Genomic DNA, 12,796 nt, shown 5'->3' on the forward strand with positions numbered 1-12,796 from the left:
TGTTGTTTTTATTTACCCAAATATATATATTTTTAAAGATTTAATTTAGAGTAATTTTAATACTGTGGCACCACAATATTTTTGCTCACGGTTATCATACCATCAGAATCTAATATTGGCCTATGCCTTGGATACAATTCAGAATGTTTCACCATTTCCGTAATTCATAGAATAGTTTTATATTTGTTTTGAAAAGGTCTACCTACTAAAGTGGCCGGTGAGTCAAAAACCAAGACGGGCTGTTTCAGAAGCACTTCCTCAGTACGCGAGTAATAGTAAGATGCTAAATGGACAAGAGAAATGACTAGACAGCAAATATTAGCATTCCTAGAGGATGGCTGCAGGAGCACGCTTCACTTTTTAGGACTGGTACACTTGCAGAAACAAGCACACAAAGATACAGTTGTCCAAATACACACATGTTCAAATACACACACCGCAGCAAGACACACACATACAATAATAAAATCACACACAAAAAGGCACATCACGCACACACAGAGCAGCAGGTCAAGACAGCCGCATAAAAACCCACCAACCCAGAAACACCCTTTCCCAGCAGTGAGGCTTGGGGCCGCGTGAGTCGGCGTGCGCATAATAATGGCGCGTGTGTGAATCACGATGACATCATTGAGCTGCTCGTTCTGATCCAACTACATTTAATGTAGTGAGAAAGAAAACACACACAAATCCAAGGTTGTTTTCGGTCACTCTGTCTGACTAGTATCCTCTCACCTTTTCCCCAGGAGGATTACTCTCAACTCCAACTGACCTCAGCTGACTGAAACGAGTTGCACCGAATGCGAGCGGGGCCCCGAACTTTGTCAGATGAACTCATCCAGTCCAAAACAAAACCAAAACATATTTATGCTTAACAAGGTTATGGTCCTATCATTTGTACTGACCTACCTGTGATTGTCCCATTCAAAGGAGAGGAAAGAGACAGGAAATATACAATGACAGAGGAGAGCTAAGAGCTGAGAGGAAGTCAACTGCAGCGGTTTAGCATTCGACCCCTGGATGACATTTCCTTCACAGCGGGTCAAACTTACGGCTTTGGGTTTGAATGGCGGCTGCACTTCCTTGTTCTCCACTTTTTCCCAGTCCATGTAGCGGAAGAAGCTGTGGTCCCTGATGTCTCGCTCGCCTTCTGGAGAACAGCCTAGTCGCTTAGCTGGATGCTTGGTCATCAACTGGCCAGACAGAGAGAATGAAGATTATTAGCTTTCTGCTCTCATGGCACATGCAGGATTTGTCTCATTTAATTGTTCATTCTTGTTTGTTTCAACGGTTTGGGGCTGTTGACATTCAAGTGTTGTTTGCCTCATAACTTGTGTGTCCTCGCTTTCAAGGTCTTGTGTTGAGAAGTGTGCCTATTCAGTGTTAGCAACTTTTCCAAGCCCTCGAGAAACTTTGTTTCAAAAATGGCAATATGCAAAAAAAAATCGAATGACATTTTTGTATTTTTTGCAAGAGCTGTTCACCCCTCGGACTGCAAATGAATGGCACTTGCGGACAGTCACGGGGTCTCCAAACTATGGCCCGGGGCACATTTGTGGCCCACCATCCCTTTTTAAGCGGCCCGCAGCATATACTAAAACTAATACCTGCTAAATGCTATTAATACATTTGTTTTACATACTCTGGAGCTTTTTCTATATATGGAAACATGCAATTTAACTATTTACAATTAAACAAGTAACAACATTTCTCTCAACATTATGTGCATAAAAACAAAAGATCTACTTGGTAGTTTAATTTCACACTTGATGAGTGGAGAACATTTCCACTTTGGGTTTCATTTAATTGTGTGAAGGCTTTATTTCTATACTTTAAACTTATTAATATTTTCCCGCCCATTTTTTGGCATCTATCTACTTCCACATAATTCATCCGATTCTTGTCATTGCAATTTTAACATATTCCAAATATTCATGCCATTCTAGGTTCCTTTTTTTTTTTCGTATTCCGAATGTCCACGCCTTACCCACAATTCCCGATTTTGTAACCTAATTTTCCTTCCTAATGGCAGATTCAACATTTCACATTTATATAATTTCAAAGTGACATTCAAAAGATTCAACTGTTTCATTTCACTTTAGGGATGATTATTAGTCCATTCCCTACTTGCTTACTTTTGCTATAGATTCTTCATTTATTCACCGATTCAAACCGTTCTAACTTTCAACTCTTCAGCTCTTTCCACGTCATTCTGTAGCATTCCGTGCCATTCAATATCATTCCAAATCATTCCACAGTTTTCATTCAGCCTCACAGCCTTCCCAGGCAATTTCTACAGAAATTGCATTTTCTAGTTGATTAATGATTAATGTCCATTCAGCACTTTTGGGATATTCTGTACAATAGATCATTACTGGATATTGGTATTGATTTCTTTTCATTTGGCTTTTCTTTCTTTTAAGAAGCAATCTACACTCTATGAACTTAAGTAAACAACGACCCTGAAGCCTGCAGAAACAACTGTTGTTTTCTCTCGTCTTTTACCATGTTTGTTTTCCCGCCGGCAAAATTAAAGAGCATTTATGATGTGCGTCCAGGCAAAACCTTAAGAAAGTCCGTGACGTCAGTGTGTATGTGTGCGTTTGTGTAGGTGGGGCGTGCCTCCCTGAGGAACAGCAGTCATAGCTCATTACATTAGAACTAAAATAACATTTTTCACGGGTCAGTCAACTACGCACACACAAATGCAGATGCGTGCACGCGAGCACGCGTGGGCCGCACACACATACACAAGCTTTCCTAAACAAACACAAAAATATCGAAAGGAATTGTTTACTCGGGACATTACACACTCGGCTGCTTCCGTCCTCCTTTTTCCTGGACCAAAGAAAGGCTGACAGATAAAATTGTTCTCAGGCAGCCACTGCACCTGTGCCTGTGAAATAGATTGGGTATGTAGAAAGACTTTTTTGTTGACTGTTGAGTCAATATCTGAAAGGATGCGTTACCATTTTCCCTTCTCATACGGTTTAAATCAATGCTTATACATAAAGAGAAATCCGGTTTAATGCGGGGATTCATTTTTATTTTTTTTACCAATTCAAGACACTTTAAACACATTAAAACTCATTAAGCACACTTTTAAATACATTGTAAACATATTTAAACACTAAAAATTACCAGCATAAAATGTATTGAAAATACTGTATGTATTGCAGTGCCTGTGGTACATGAAAGTACCTTTAAGAGGCGGGGCTTCATGGGGTCTGCAGCACTAATGTGTCATTGTGCTCATCGTGTCATACTGTTGATGCATTTTCTTTTAGAGTGATTTCCTCAAGCAAGTCTTTGGCAAACAGGGTAGTGGGCGGAGTTGGCCACAGGTGAAAATATAACCAAAGTCATTTTCACACAGCAATGCAAACTCAAAACGGAATGTAGTTAGAGGGTCTCCCATGCATGCATTATTTATATAGCACATTTCATACACAATGTGTTTCAATAGACAACTTTCTGGTACTAATGAGAAACATTCGCATTCAAATGAGAAACAAGAAAACTCTCATTCTAATGAGAAACTTTTTCATTAGGACAAGGAACCCCCCCCAATGTCACTATAGGCCAGTGTCCTGCTTGTTTTCCATGTCTCCATCCACAGACACACCTGATTCATGAACAAGATAGTTATCAGGCTTCCACAGAGCTTGATCTGATCATTTGAGTCAGTTGTGTTGGAGGAGGGAGACAGCCTTCTAAAGTAATCATCATCAGTTACAAGTCACTATGTTCTATGTTGATGGTAAAATAAGCTCACAAAATAATTTTTTTTGCTGGCATCACCAGAAAAATAATCCAATTTTTGCCTCATCCCCAAAAAAAAAAACGATAATTCAATGATTTGGATGATTATAGCATCATACTTTGAGCTACATGCCCTCTTATTTCCTACATTAGTGCTGCTCCAATTCATAAAAAGTGAATCTCATCTCATGTGGTGGCGCGAGAGTATGTGTGTGCGCTTTTGTACGAGTAGGAACAAATGTGTTCAATTAGTCTTTGCTGTAAAGTCATGTGAAGGTGATGGTTGTGTCGCTAACAGCATGTCTCTATAGAACATCGCAGCAATGCATTTATACTTCGGTTAGCATGAATGTGTGTAGCCCCATTGCTGGTTATGAAATATAGATGTTGGCTAGCATAGAATCAGGGGAGTGGAAATATCTCTGATGGCTCCCTTTGCACACATTGTACCGTACAAACCCATACGTGCACACACACGCCCACACATTTAAACGATGAATTCTTCCACCTACAAACAATATATTACTTCCAATGACACAATCTGTTACACGGAGCAGAAACCCTCGCACCTCTCCGCACTGTATTCCGATAAGCAAAATATGAACATGACAGGCTTCTTGCGGGGACGTTAGCCATCACATTTGCACGTTGTCTTCACTTGTGCGAAAACGCAGTTGAGACGAGGGTTTCTCTTGCAAATGGAAATATCATGTCGGGCTTGATGCGCGCGCGCGCATGCGTTGCAGCCGCTGCTGGCAGGGCGCGGTGGGATCTGTGGGGGTGGACGGAGGCGAGCTTTCACGCTCCGATGGTGATCCACTACAACCCAGTAATCATCACTAATACATAACATGGCCTGTATACGTGTGCGCATATGCGGGTGTGCCTGTACCCAAAAGAGTGAACATTGTTGTCATCAATTTGCTAGTGAAAGTGCGCCGAACATCTTGAATGGCTGCGATAACGGATTCATGCTGGCACAGTGAGTGGTGATGTTGCACCGTGTGCGTGTATACACTCACGAGACATTTCATTAGGTACACCCACACGATCGAAGCATAAATTATGCCCTTCTCTAACTCAGCTCAACTTTTTTAGAGAGATATTCTCGAACCAATATTTTGGTAACTTCTGAAGCTGCATGAAGGGGACTCAATATTAAAAACACCTTAGTAAGCTGAACACTATCAGAAGAACTGACTTACATTTATAACCTAAATTCAAAAATTCGTCCAGGAAGTTCTCAACTGTCTATTCTCTTCTTTTCATAGTGTTTCTCTAGTTACTGCTTCCAGTATTATATGTGTGTGGATCTTACTTCTTTTTTTTTTTTTACCAATCTGATGCCGGCTTCCATATGCGCTGACATGGCATGCTCAGATATCACCATAGTTAATGTTTTTCCTTTTGATTGTTTTATAATTATGGTCAAGCGGTTTATATTGAAATATTTGCTATAATTACTACTTTACTGTTCCTACTTATAGTTCTAAATTTGTAAAGGCCTTCTGACTAACAATCCCACTAATATGAATGAAACAGGAGCCACCTTTTGCAGTTCCTTGGATCAGCCACATATTTTACTTTTTTATTTTTCAATCACATGCAGCAACCTGTGATACTTGACTCATTAAGCCATTTTCAACACTAAAAATATATTTTGTCTATATTTAATGTGATAACTTCATTATTTTTCATGTACAATTAATACCTCTAAATACACATTTTCCCACTTGCTGACGACTGAAGATGACATCACTTCTGCCGAAGAAGTAGGTAATGACCAATCATGGCTCAGTTTGCTGACCAAACCCAGAAAACAGTTGAGCCGTGATTGGTCATTATTGATTTTATCTTTAGTCGACAGCAAGTAGAAAAATGTGTTTTTAAAAGTATTAATTGTACATGAAAAATTAGCAAATTCATTCTGAACAAAATATTAACTTTTTTACTGCTGAAAATGGCTCAGTGAGTTAAGTATCCCTTAAAAACGATTCTCCTCTGAAAGTCCATGTACCAAATGCTATGCTAAATGCTTCCAGACCAGCTTTTAAAGCCCTTTTCACACTGAACATCGTTAACCTCATTCATTGTGTATGAGTGAGGGGCAGGGACCACGGAATGCAGCGTTTCTGGGCGTCACTGAGTGACTTCTTCATTCTTTAATTGAAAACCGATTCTATTGTAGAACATCAAAAAGTGTCTCAATTTGCCCCATGCAAACATCAACCAGGAATGTCCAAAAAGGGACTGAACTTTGCAGGCACAAGTTACTCGCTTTGAAAGGTCAGGCAGAAAAGTAGACCCGGTGGTTCCCAAAATGTATGAAACACAAATTAATATGTCTCTGTGTCAGTCAAAGTGAGCCTCATCATTTGATCATGGCAGCTCTGCTAAAGCCTCATTAAAATTGCCGAGGTGTATCTAATGTTATGGCCAGTATGCGTTTCATTAACTAAAAGACTATCCGAGAGCAGAGTTCAGTTAAATATGCTGAATATTGATGAAACTTGATCCGTGGCCAAATCTTATGTGTGTGTGTGTGGTCACAATTTAGTGCGGTTAGTGAGGCACAAAGGTCGACGTCGGACATCGAGGCTGTGCGTATTGATGGCTCTGATAAGTACAGCCCAGTTAGGCAGCTTCATTTTAACTGTCCAGTCTATTCTGAAGAGTTCCCACAGCTCAAGCCATTTCATTAGTGCAGTGCAGTGTAGTGTGCGCGCGCGCGTGTGTGTGTGTGTGTGTGTGTGTTAGAGGATGTGCAATGAAAGAAGAAAAAAACAATGGAGCAGTGCAGGCAGAGAGAAGGACGGGGAAGGAGAGCGCTTATGACAGAGAGATGGAAGCAGGACAGATAGCAAAAGCGAACAATGTTGTTTCACTGCACGTAAATGTTCCCTCACAATGGTTTTAATTATGCAGATAATTTTGATGTCCCTCTCGCTCTCTCGCTCGCTCGCTCTCTATCCACTCACCTCCTCCCTCCGCTTCCTGCCCGCCTTTCTCAAACAAATGTCGCCTTCTCCCAATTCTCTTCTTTTACATATGTGTGTGTGAAGGAGGGACCGTCTTCAGTGGGGAATGGTGAGATTGTGGTTTATGTGCACACTCACCCCTTTACAGATAGCCACAGCCTCCTTGGACATTGACTTGGGGTAGGAGACATGGTGCTCCATGATGGACTGAAATAACTCATCCTCGTCTTCACCATCGAACGGAGGCTGGGGTACGAATCAAACGGAGAGAAAATTAATACACCAACCTATACTGATAATAATTGCTGGTTCCACAATTTTCAATAACAAGCAATTCAGTCACGAACATGCTTACTGTTGCCAAATCCTCATAATCCTGCCTATTGTTGATCAGACAATATATGTGTTAGATTAATTGTACACTAGAAGAAAAAAAAACTGTACATATTCCTCATTTCAACTTGTCAATGTCAGAATACAGTGGATCTTCAACAACATAAAAAAAAAAAAAATCTCTAAATGCAAACCAAATGAGATGTGCAGCATTTGAACGATCACATCATCTCCTAACAATTATTAATGCCCGAGTGAGGGAAAACTCATTAAGGGATGTAATTTAATAACTCAACTTCTCATTACACACTGTCAAATATTAAAGGCTACAAACGCATGAGTGTAATTTCTTTCTTTCTTTTTGAAACCATGGAAACACAAATGCCTTTTGACTGCAGTCTTATTAAAATGACACTGTTTTCTTCGACTGCCGTACATAAACAAACACGCGCGCACACACACACCTGCCCAGCCAGCATTTCATAAAGCAGAACTCCAAAGGCCCACCAGTCCACAGATTTCCCATAAGGCTGGTAAGCTATGATCTAAAATACAAAAGATGGATCATTACACTATTGACTGAACAAAGTGACAGGGAAATAGATATACAATATAGAGGCCAACATCTATTACAAAGAAGCAGTCTACCTCTGGTGCGATGTAGTCCGGTGTTCCGCAGAAGGTCTTGGTGGTGATTCCATCGTTCATATTTTCTTTACACATGCCGAAGTCGGCTATTTTAATGTGGCCCTCGCTGTCCAGCATCACATTGTCCAACTTGAGGTCTCTGTGTTCAAATTCAGAATGAAAGAGGACTTCGTTCACAATTCGGTATTCTCCTCATTCATAGAAATATAGACAATTCAGTTGGAAGAAGAAATCCATAATCTGCAGTGGTGAAGCTACATTTAGATATGACATATTTGATGTCAATAAAAAAAAGTGAATTAATACATTGTGATAAAATTATAATTATAAACAATACAAATTTAAAATGAGAATTTTTTTTTTTTTTACATGTTCTGCATGCACACTTTTTCCCCCAAACCTCATCTATGAAGGACCTTGTTTTAAAAAATGTAATGTAACCCCTGATCTAACATATCTTAAAATTGACATAACTCGACAAGCCAGTGTAAATATCATGGATTTCTTGTCTTGCTCTACAGACGTTACCTATAGATGATGCCCTTTTGATGCAGGAAGAACAACCCGATGGCAATTTCTGCAGCGTAGAATCTACAAATAAACACAACACAAAACCGCCGTAATTAGAAAGAGGCTGACGGAAAGGATAGGGCGTGCACGTGTGTGTGTGTGTGTGTGTCTGTAGAAAGGTCAGCGCTGTCTCTTCAAGGCCAGCTGATAAGATCAACAGTCTGGACATACTGACCACGAGGTCGAGCACGTATGAGAGGCAATCGACATCTTCTCGCTAACGCGCTTGTAAAAGACGTCAGGAGGCATTTTGAGTGTGCGCGTAGTGGTGACGAATATGCACACTCTATTTAGTGCTTAATCTGTGAACAGAATGATACCCGCAGGGCCTTCGCTGTCGCACAAAGCTAACGTGACCTTATCCTTTTTTAATGAAAACATGTACAAGGTTTAAGGCAGGATAAGTCCAAATACAGTCTGCGGACAAGAAGAAACCCAATCACGAACAATGCAATACCTTAAGAGGCTGATTGCCAAGCAAGCACATGAAGGGCAAACGCCAACAAGGCTCTTAGCCTCTCTGACAGCCAGCTTGTTAAAATATGTCAGTGTGTTGTGTTCGACTTGACATCACACATCTCTCCAGCCACATGAATTATTTCCCGCCTTTTCGGAGGTGTTCGAGTTCACGCTGGAGCTGCTGGAATACACATCATTGCTTTGAACTTCTTCACAGCGGTGATGCTCATCGGGGGAGAACAAAATCTTTCACCCCCAGGCTTTAATAGCGCTTCTCATCCCTGCGGATGGGCCCGTTCACGATGATGTTCCAAAAAAAAAAATCGGTGAAAGTTTGCATAAGTCAATCCTTTTTTGACGTCAGTGTGCCTGTCTACTCACACAGCATGGGGCTCCTTGAACTTGCCGACCTGCTGAATCTGATACATGAGATCTCCGCCATTGATGAACTCCATGACAAAGTACAAGCGGTCCTGTAGAAAATAAGGTCAAAAAGGGTTCGGGGAAATGTATTACGAGGAAGGACAATAGCGAGTGATGGGTCAAATGAGAAAAAGAGGATGACACCGGCGGCGAAAATGGACCGATAAAGACTTACTCTTACAACTGAGGTAGTACAGTCACATCCATTTAAGACGCCATACTCTTCCATTAGCACCAGAAATTGCCAATAAAGATTCCTGTATGCGGGCTAGTGTGTGTCCATGCGGTTGTGAGTGCTTCACCATTATTCTATAAATCTCAGAAGCGGTCATTTTTGTGCACCGTGAGCTAATCGCGAGCGTATGTTTCTGCAGTGATCAACGTATACGACTGCACATTACAGCTGACAATAAATATGAGTGTGTCAGAAGTGCATAAGCACCGTATGGAAGGAAGCCGCGTGGAGAATTAGTGCCGCAGAGGATTAACACGCTCACTTTTACTGTGTGTGTGTGTGTGTGTGTGTGTGTGTGTGTGTGTGTGTGTGTGTGTGTGTGTGTGTGTGTGTGTGTGTGTGTGTGTGCGTGTCAACTAGATTTGCCTTGAACAACAACGGCGAGTGCACTTCCAAGCACATTATTCTCACTAATCAATACACATAGGAAAGTCTGCACACGTATATTAAGCATACGGACGTAAATGACATGCTCTCGGGGTTGAGCGCAGCTATGTTTACTCCTCTGTTGACTCATCTTTAGTGCGATATTATGGATTATACGTCACAAGATGAGCACGACTCCACCGTGGATCTGGTTGGTGTATTACAGCTGTGAGACGCAGTTAAAGACGTCAGAGTCCAGCGGCGGTGCCACTGGATGGCGCGCACTGATTCACCTATTTATTTTTTGGGTACCTGCATCTTTTTTGGGAAACAAGGTTCAAGCTTCCTGTTTATTTAGCTTTTAACAATTTCATTCCTTGTCTGCACATTTTGTAAAACAGAGTGGCTATAGAACCTCCCTACGCGGATTATCAGACGAATAACCCTGGTTATAAACGGTTTATTTATCTCATTCACTCCCACTGACGGCTATAGACGTCAAAAATTCATTTTTACATTTTTTCCCCTACTTTTGTTAACAAGATTATGAAAACCTAGAATTTTTTTAAATTGTACATTAAGAACAGATGTAAAATTTGTAATTAATCGTGAGTTAGCTAGTGAAGTAATGCAATTAATTACAATTTAAAAAATGTAATTGCCTGACGCCCCTAATTATTAATAATCTTTTCTTTTTTTTCTAATTTCATCAGGTGATTAACATTTTTAATTGTAATTAATTGCATGACTTTAATAGTTCTAGATTTTCATACTCCTGTTCACAAAAGTGGGAAAATTTTTAAACTAATGCTTAAAATTGAATTTCTGACGTCAACGGCAGTGAATGAGTTATGCACACCTTCTATAGCGCAGATACTTAAGCGATTGTTTTTTAGCGGTAAGTCGCAATTGAGAGTTGTGCCTTCAGTGTGGTAAGATGCGCTGCAACATGCTGGGCAGTACTGGGCTCACGGTTTTAGATGCCGTGTAAAAAGAGAGTAAAAAGAAGAGGCATGATTGCAATAATAGTTGTTGTTCCTGCATGTAATGTTATAGGCTTTATTTGTATGTGCTTCTGCTACGTGTGTAATAAAGTAGCAGTCGTTTGTAGGTATAAAATTACATTTACGCTAATTTAGCATAGTTAGCCCGTTGATGGTGTCTGCCATTATACGTTAGCATTAAGATAGCAGGTTTTCGTTTGACCAGATTGTATGGTCTGATTAAACATTAGTGTTTAACCGAACAAAGCATTATGCAATGTTACATTTTCTTTGGTTTTATATGTGTCATCTTTACAGTAAAGTTCATTTTGGAGTAACAAATAAACAACTTGAAACAAGCATGCTTTGCTTCTTCTTTGGAGAACTGTGCGAGTGTCTTTTTTGTTTCCTTAAGGTGATCTTATGCATTTTTTGAGAGTAACAGAGTGAGTACAACTCCTAATTCTTGAAAAATGTGTCATGTGAAACAATTTAACATTTATTTTGAATTTACATTTATTTAAAAAAAAATAAAAAACTGTTTTTAAACAGTCTCTTACAGATTTTCACCCATATAAACATATAGCACACAATACAGTTAAATTAAATTCAATTTGAAATTCCTCACACCTGTTTAGAACAAATAATACACTTTTAGACCTGACAGGTGGTCGGATGAATTTGTTAAGCACAGTAAAGGTATATAAAAAGGGAAAATTATTAGCTATACATTAGTATGAACTGTAGATCACAATTAGAAAAAACATTTATTTTAAAATTCATATATAGTATCAAGCTCATGTATTGTGGCTGAGTTCCTAATTTGTGTCCACAACACTATAATTCAACTGTACTTTGCCAATGTCGACCCACTCCGCAATTAATTCTCATTTGCATGAATCCATCCAAATAATCCAACATTTCAACCTACCATAGTTTGGAAGGTGGAGTGCAGTTGTGTTAAGAAAGGCGGCTTTCCCGACAGCGCTAGCACCCTCTTCTCCACCATGGTGCATTCCACGTCATCATCCTGGATGACCACATCCTTCTTCAGGATCTTGATTGCGTACAGATCTTCTGTGCCTTTATGCTCTGCAAGCATCACCTAAAAAGAGAAGAAGACAAGAGATGCAGAATTGTGTAGAAACAGAAGGGCTTCACTAATAAAGATCAAATAGAGTTACAGTATATTACATATATACTGTAGTTATATTGTGATCCCCTCTTTTTTATTAGCACTTCTTCCTTATATGTTCTCCCTTTCATTTGTCCTTGTAGCCCATGTTGGGTGTAGCCAGAATAGTGTTTGAGGGCCTTGTAAGGAGGAAACAAGCTTAATCAAGGAAGTACCATTTACCAAAATAAAGTGTAGTTTAAGTTAAATTGTTAACATTGACACTAGCGGAATACACTTATAAGTGTTTAAACAGCAGAATTAAGTGTAATTTGGCAGTATTAAATGTTAAACATTGACACTACTGTACTTTCAACACCACCCAGTGTAGATGTTTAACACTGTACGGTGTTGGAGTAACACTGGTTAAGTGTGAAAAACATAACACTTTGAAGTGTCAGATTTACACTCATTGGTGTGGACACATATGAACACCTTTCTAGTGTTAGATTTAACACTCTCAGTGTTAATCTAACACTGGCAATTTTGCTGTGTAATAGCAAAATGACAGTATTCTGAATGCTAAGTGGGGGGTTCCAAAAGAGTCTCCTAAATCGAGGACAGTTTAAACTGCATTATCAGCATTTAGAGTCTAAAACTATTCCTTTAAACTCTCCCGCTTATCAGTCTAAAACCAATATAAGCATGAACGTGTTTTATCTTTAAAAAAAAAAAAGAGGCAATGAACGGAAGAATATTTAAGACGCCGCAGTTTCCATTAGCATGGATAACAGTGTGTGTGTGTTCCCCAAAAGGCTAATTGAGTTTTGGAACCTCAATAGAGGGTCTTTAATCCAATTGTTTTTTTGTTTTGTTTTTGCTTTCATTTTTAAACTCTCTAATATGTTTATTGTGTGCATTAGCG

At 39.7% G+C, this 12,796-nt stretch overlaps 1 protein-coding gene across 2 annotated transcripts in view; it reads right to left on the reverse strand.

Annotated features, from left to right (window-relative positions):
• LOC147182533 (protein kinase C beta type-like) overlaps positions 1–12,796 on the reverse strand; it is an 86,091-nt gene that overhangs the window by 21,814 nt on the left and 51,481 nt on the right. For both annotated transcript variants that reach the window (XM_086060256.1, XM_086060179.1), the window contains exons 10-16: positions 11,689–11,862; positions 9,132–9,223; positions 8,250–8,312; positions 7,722–7,860; positions 7,538–7,618; positions 6,879–6,986; positions 1,053–1,193 (exon numbers count right to left, since the gene is read on the reverse strand). In XM_086060256.1, the coding sequence (XP_085916382.1) occupies positions 1,053–1,193; positions 6,879–6,986; positions 7,538–7,618; positions 7,722–7,860; positions 8,250–8,312; positions 9,132–9,223; positions 11,689–11,862 (798 nt within the window). The remainder of the gene's footprint in view (positions 1–1,052; positions 1,194–6,878; positions 6,987–7,537; positions 7,619–7,721; positions 7,861–8,249; positions 8,313–9,131; positions 9,224–11,688; positions 11,863–12,796) is intronic.

The sequence above is a fragment of the Leptonotus elevatus genome, chromosome 1 (assembly GCF_054856555.1).
Source record: "Leptonotus elevatus isolate MCC_2025b chromosome 1, RoL_Lele_1.0, whole genome shotgun sequence".
In the NCBI taxonomy this organism is placed as follows: domain Eukaryota; kingdom Metazoa; phylum Chordata; class Actinopteri; order Syngnathiformes; family Syngnathidae; genus Leptonotus; species Leptonotus elevatus.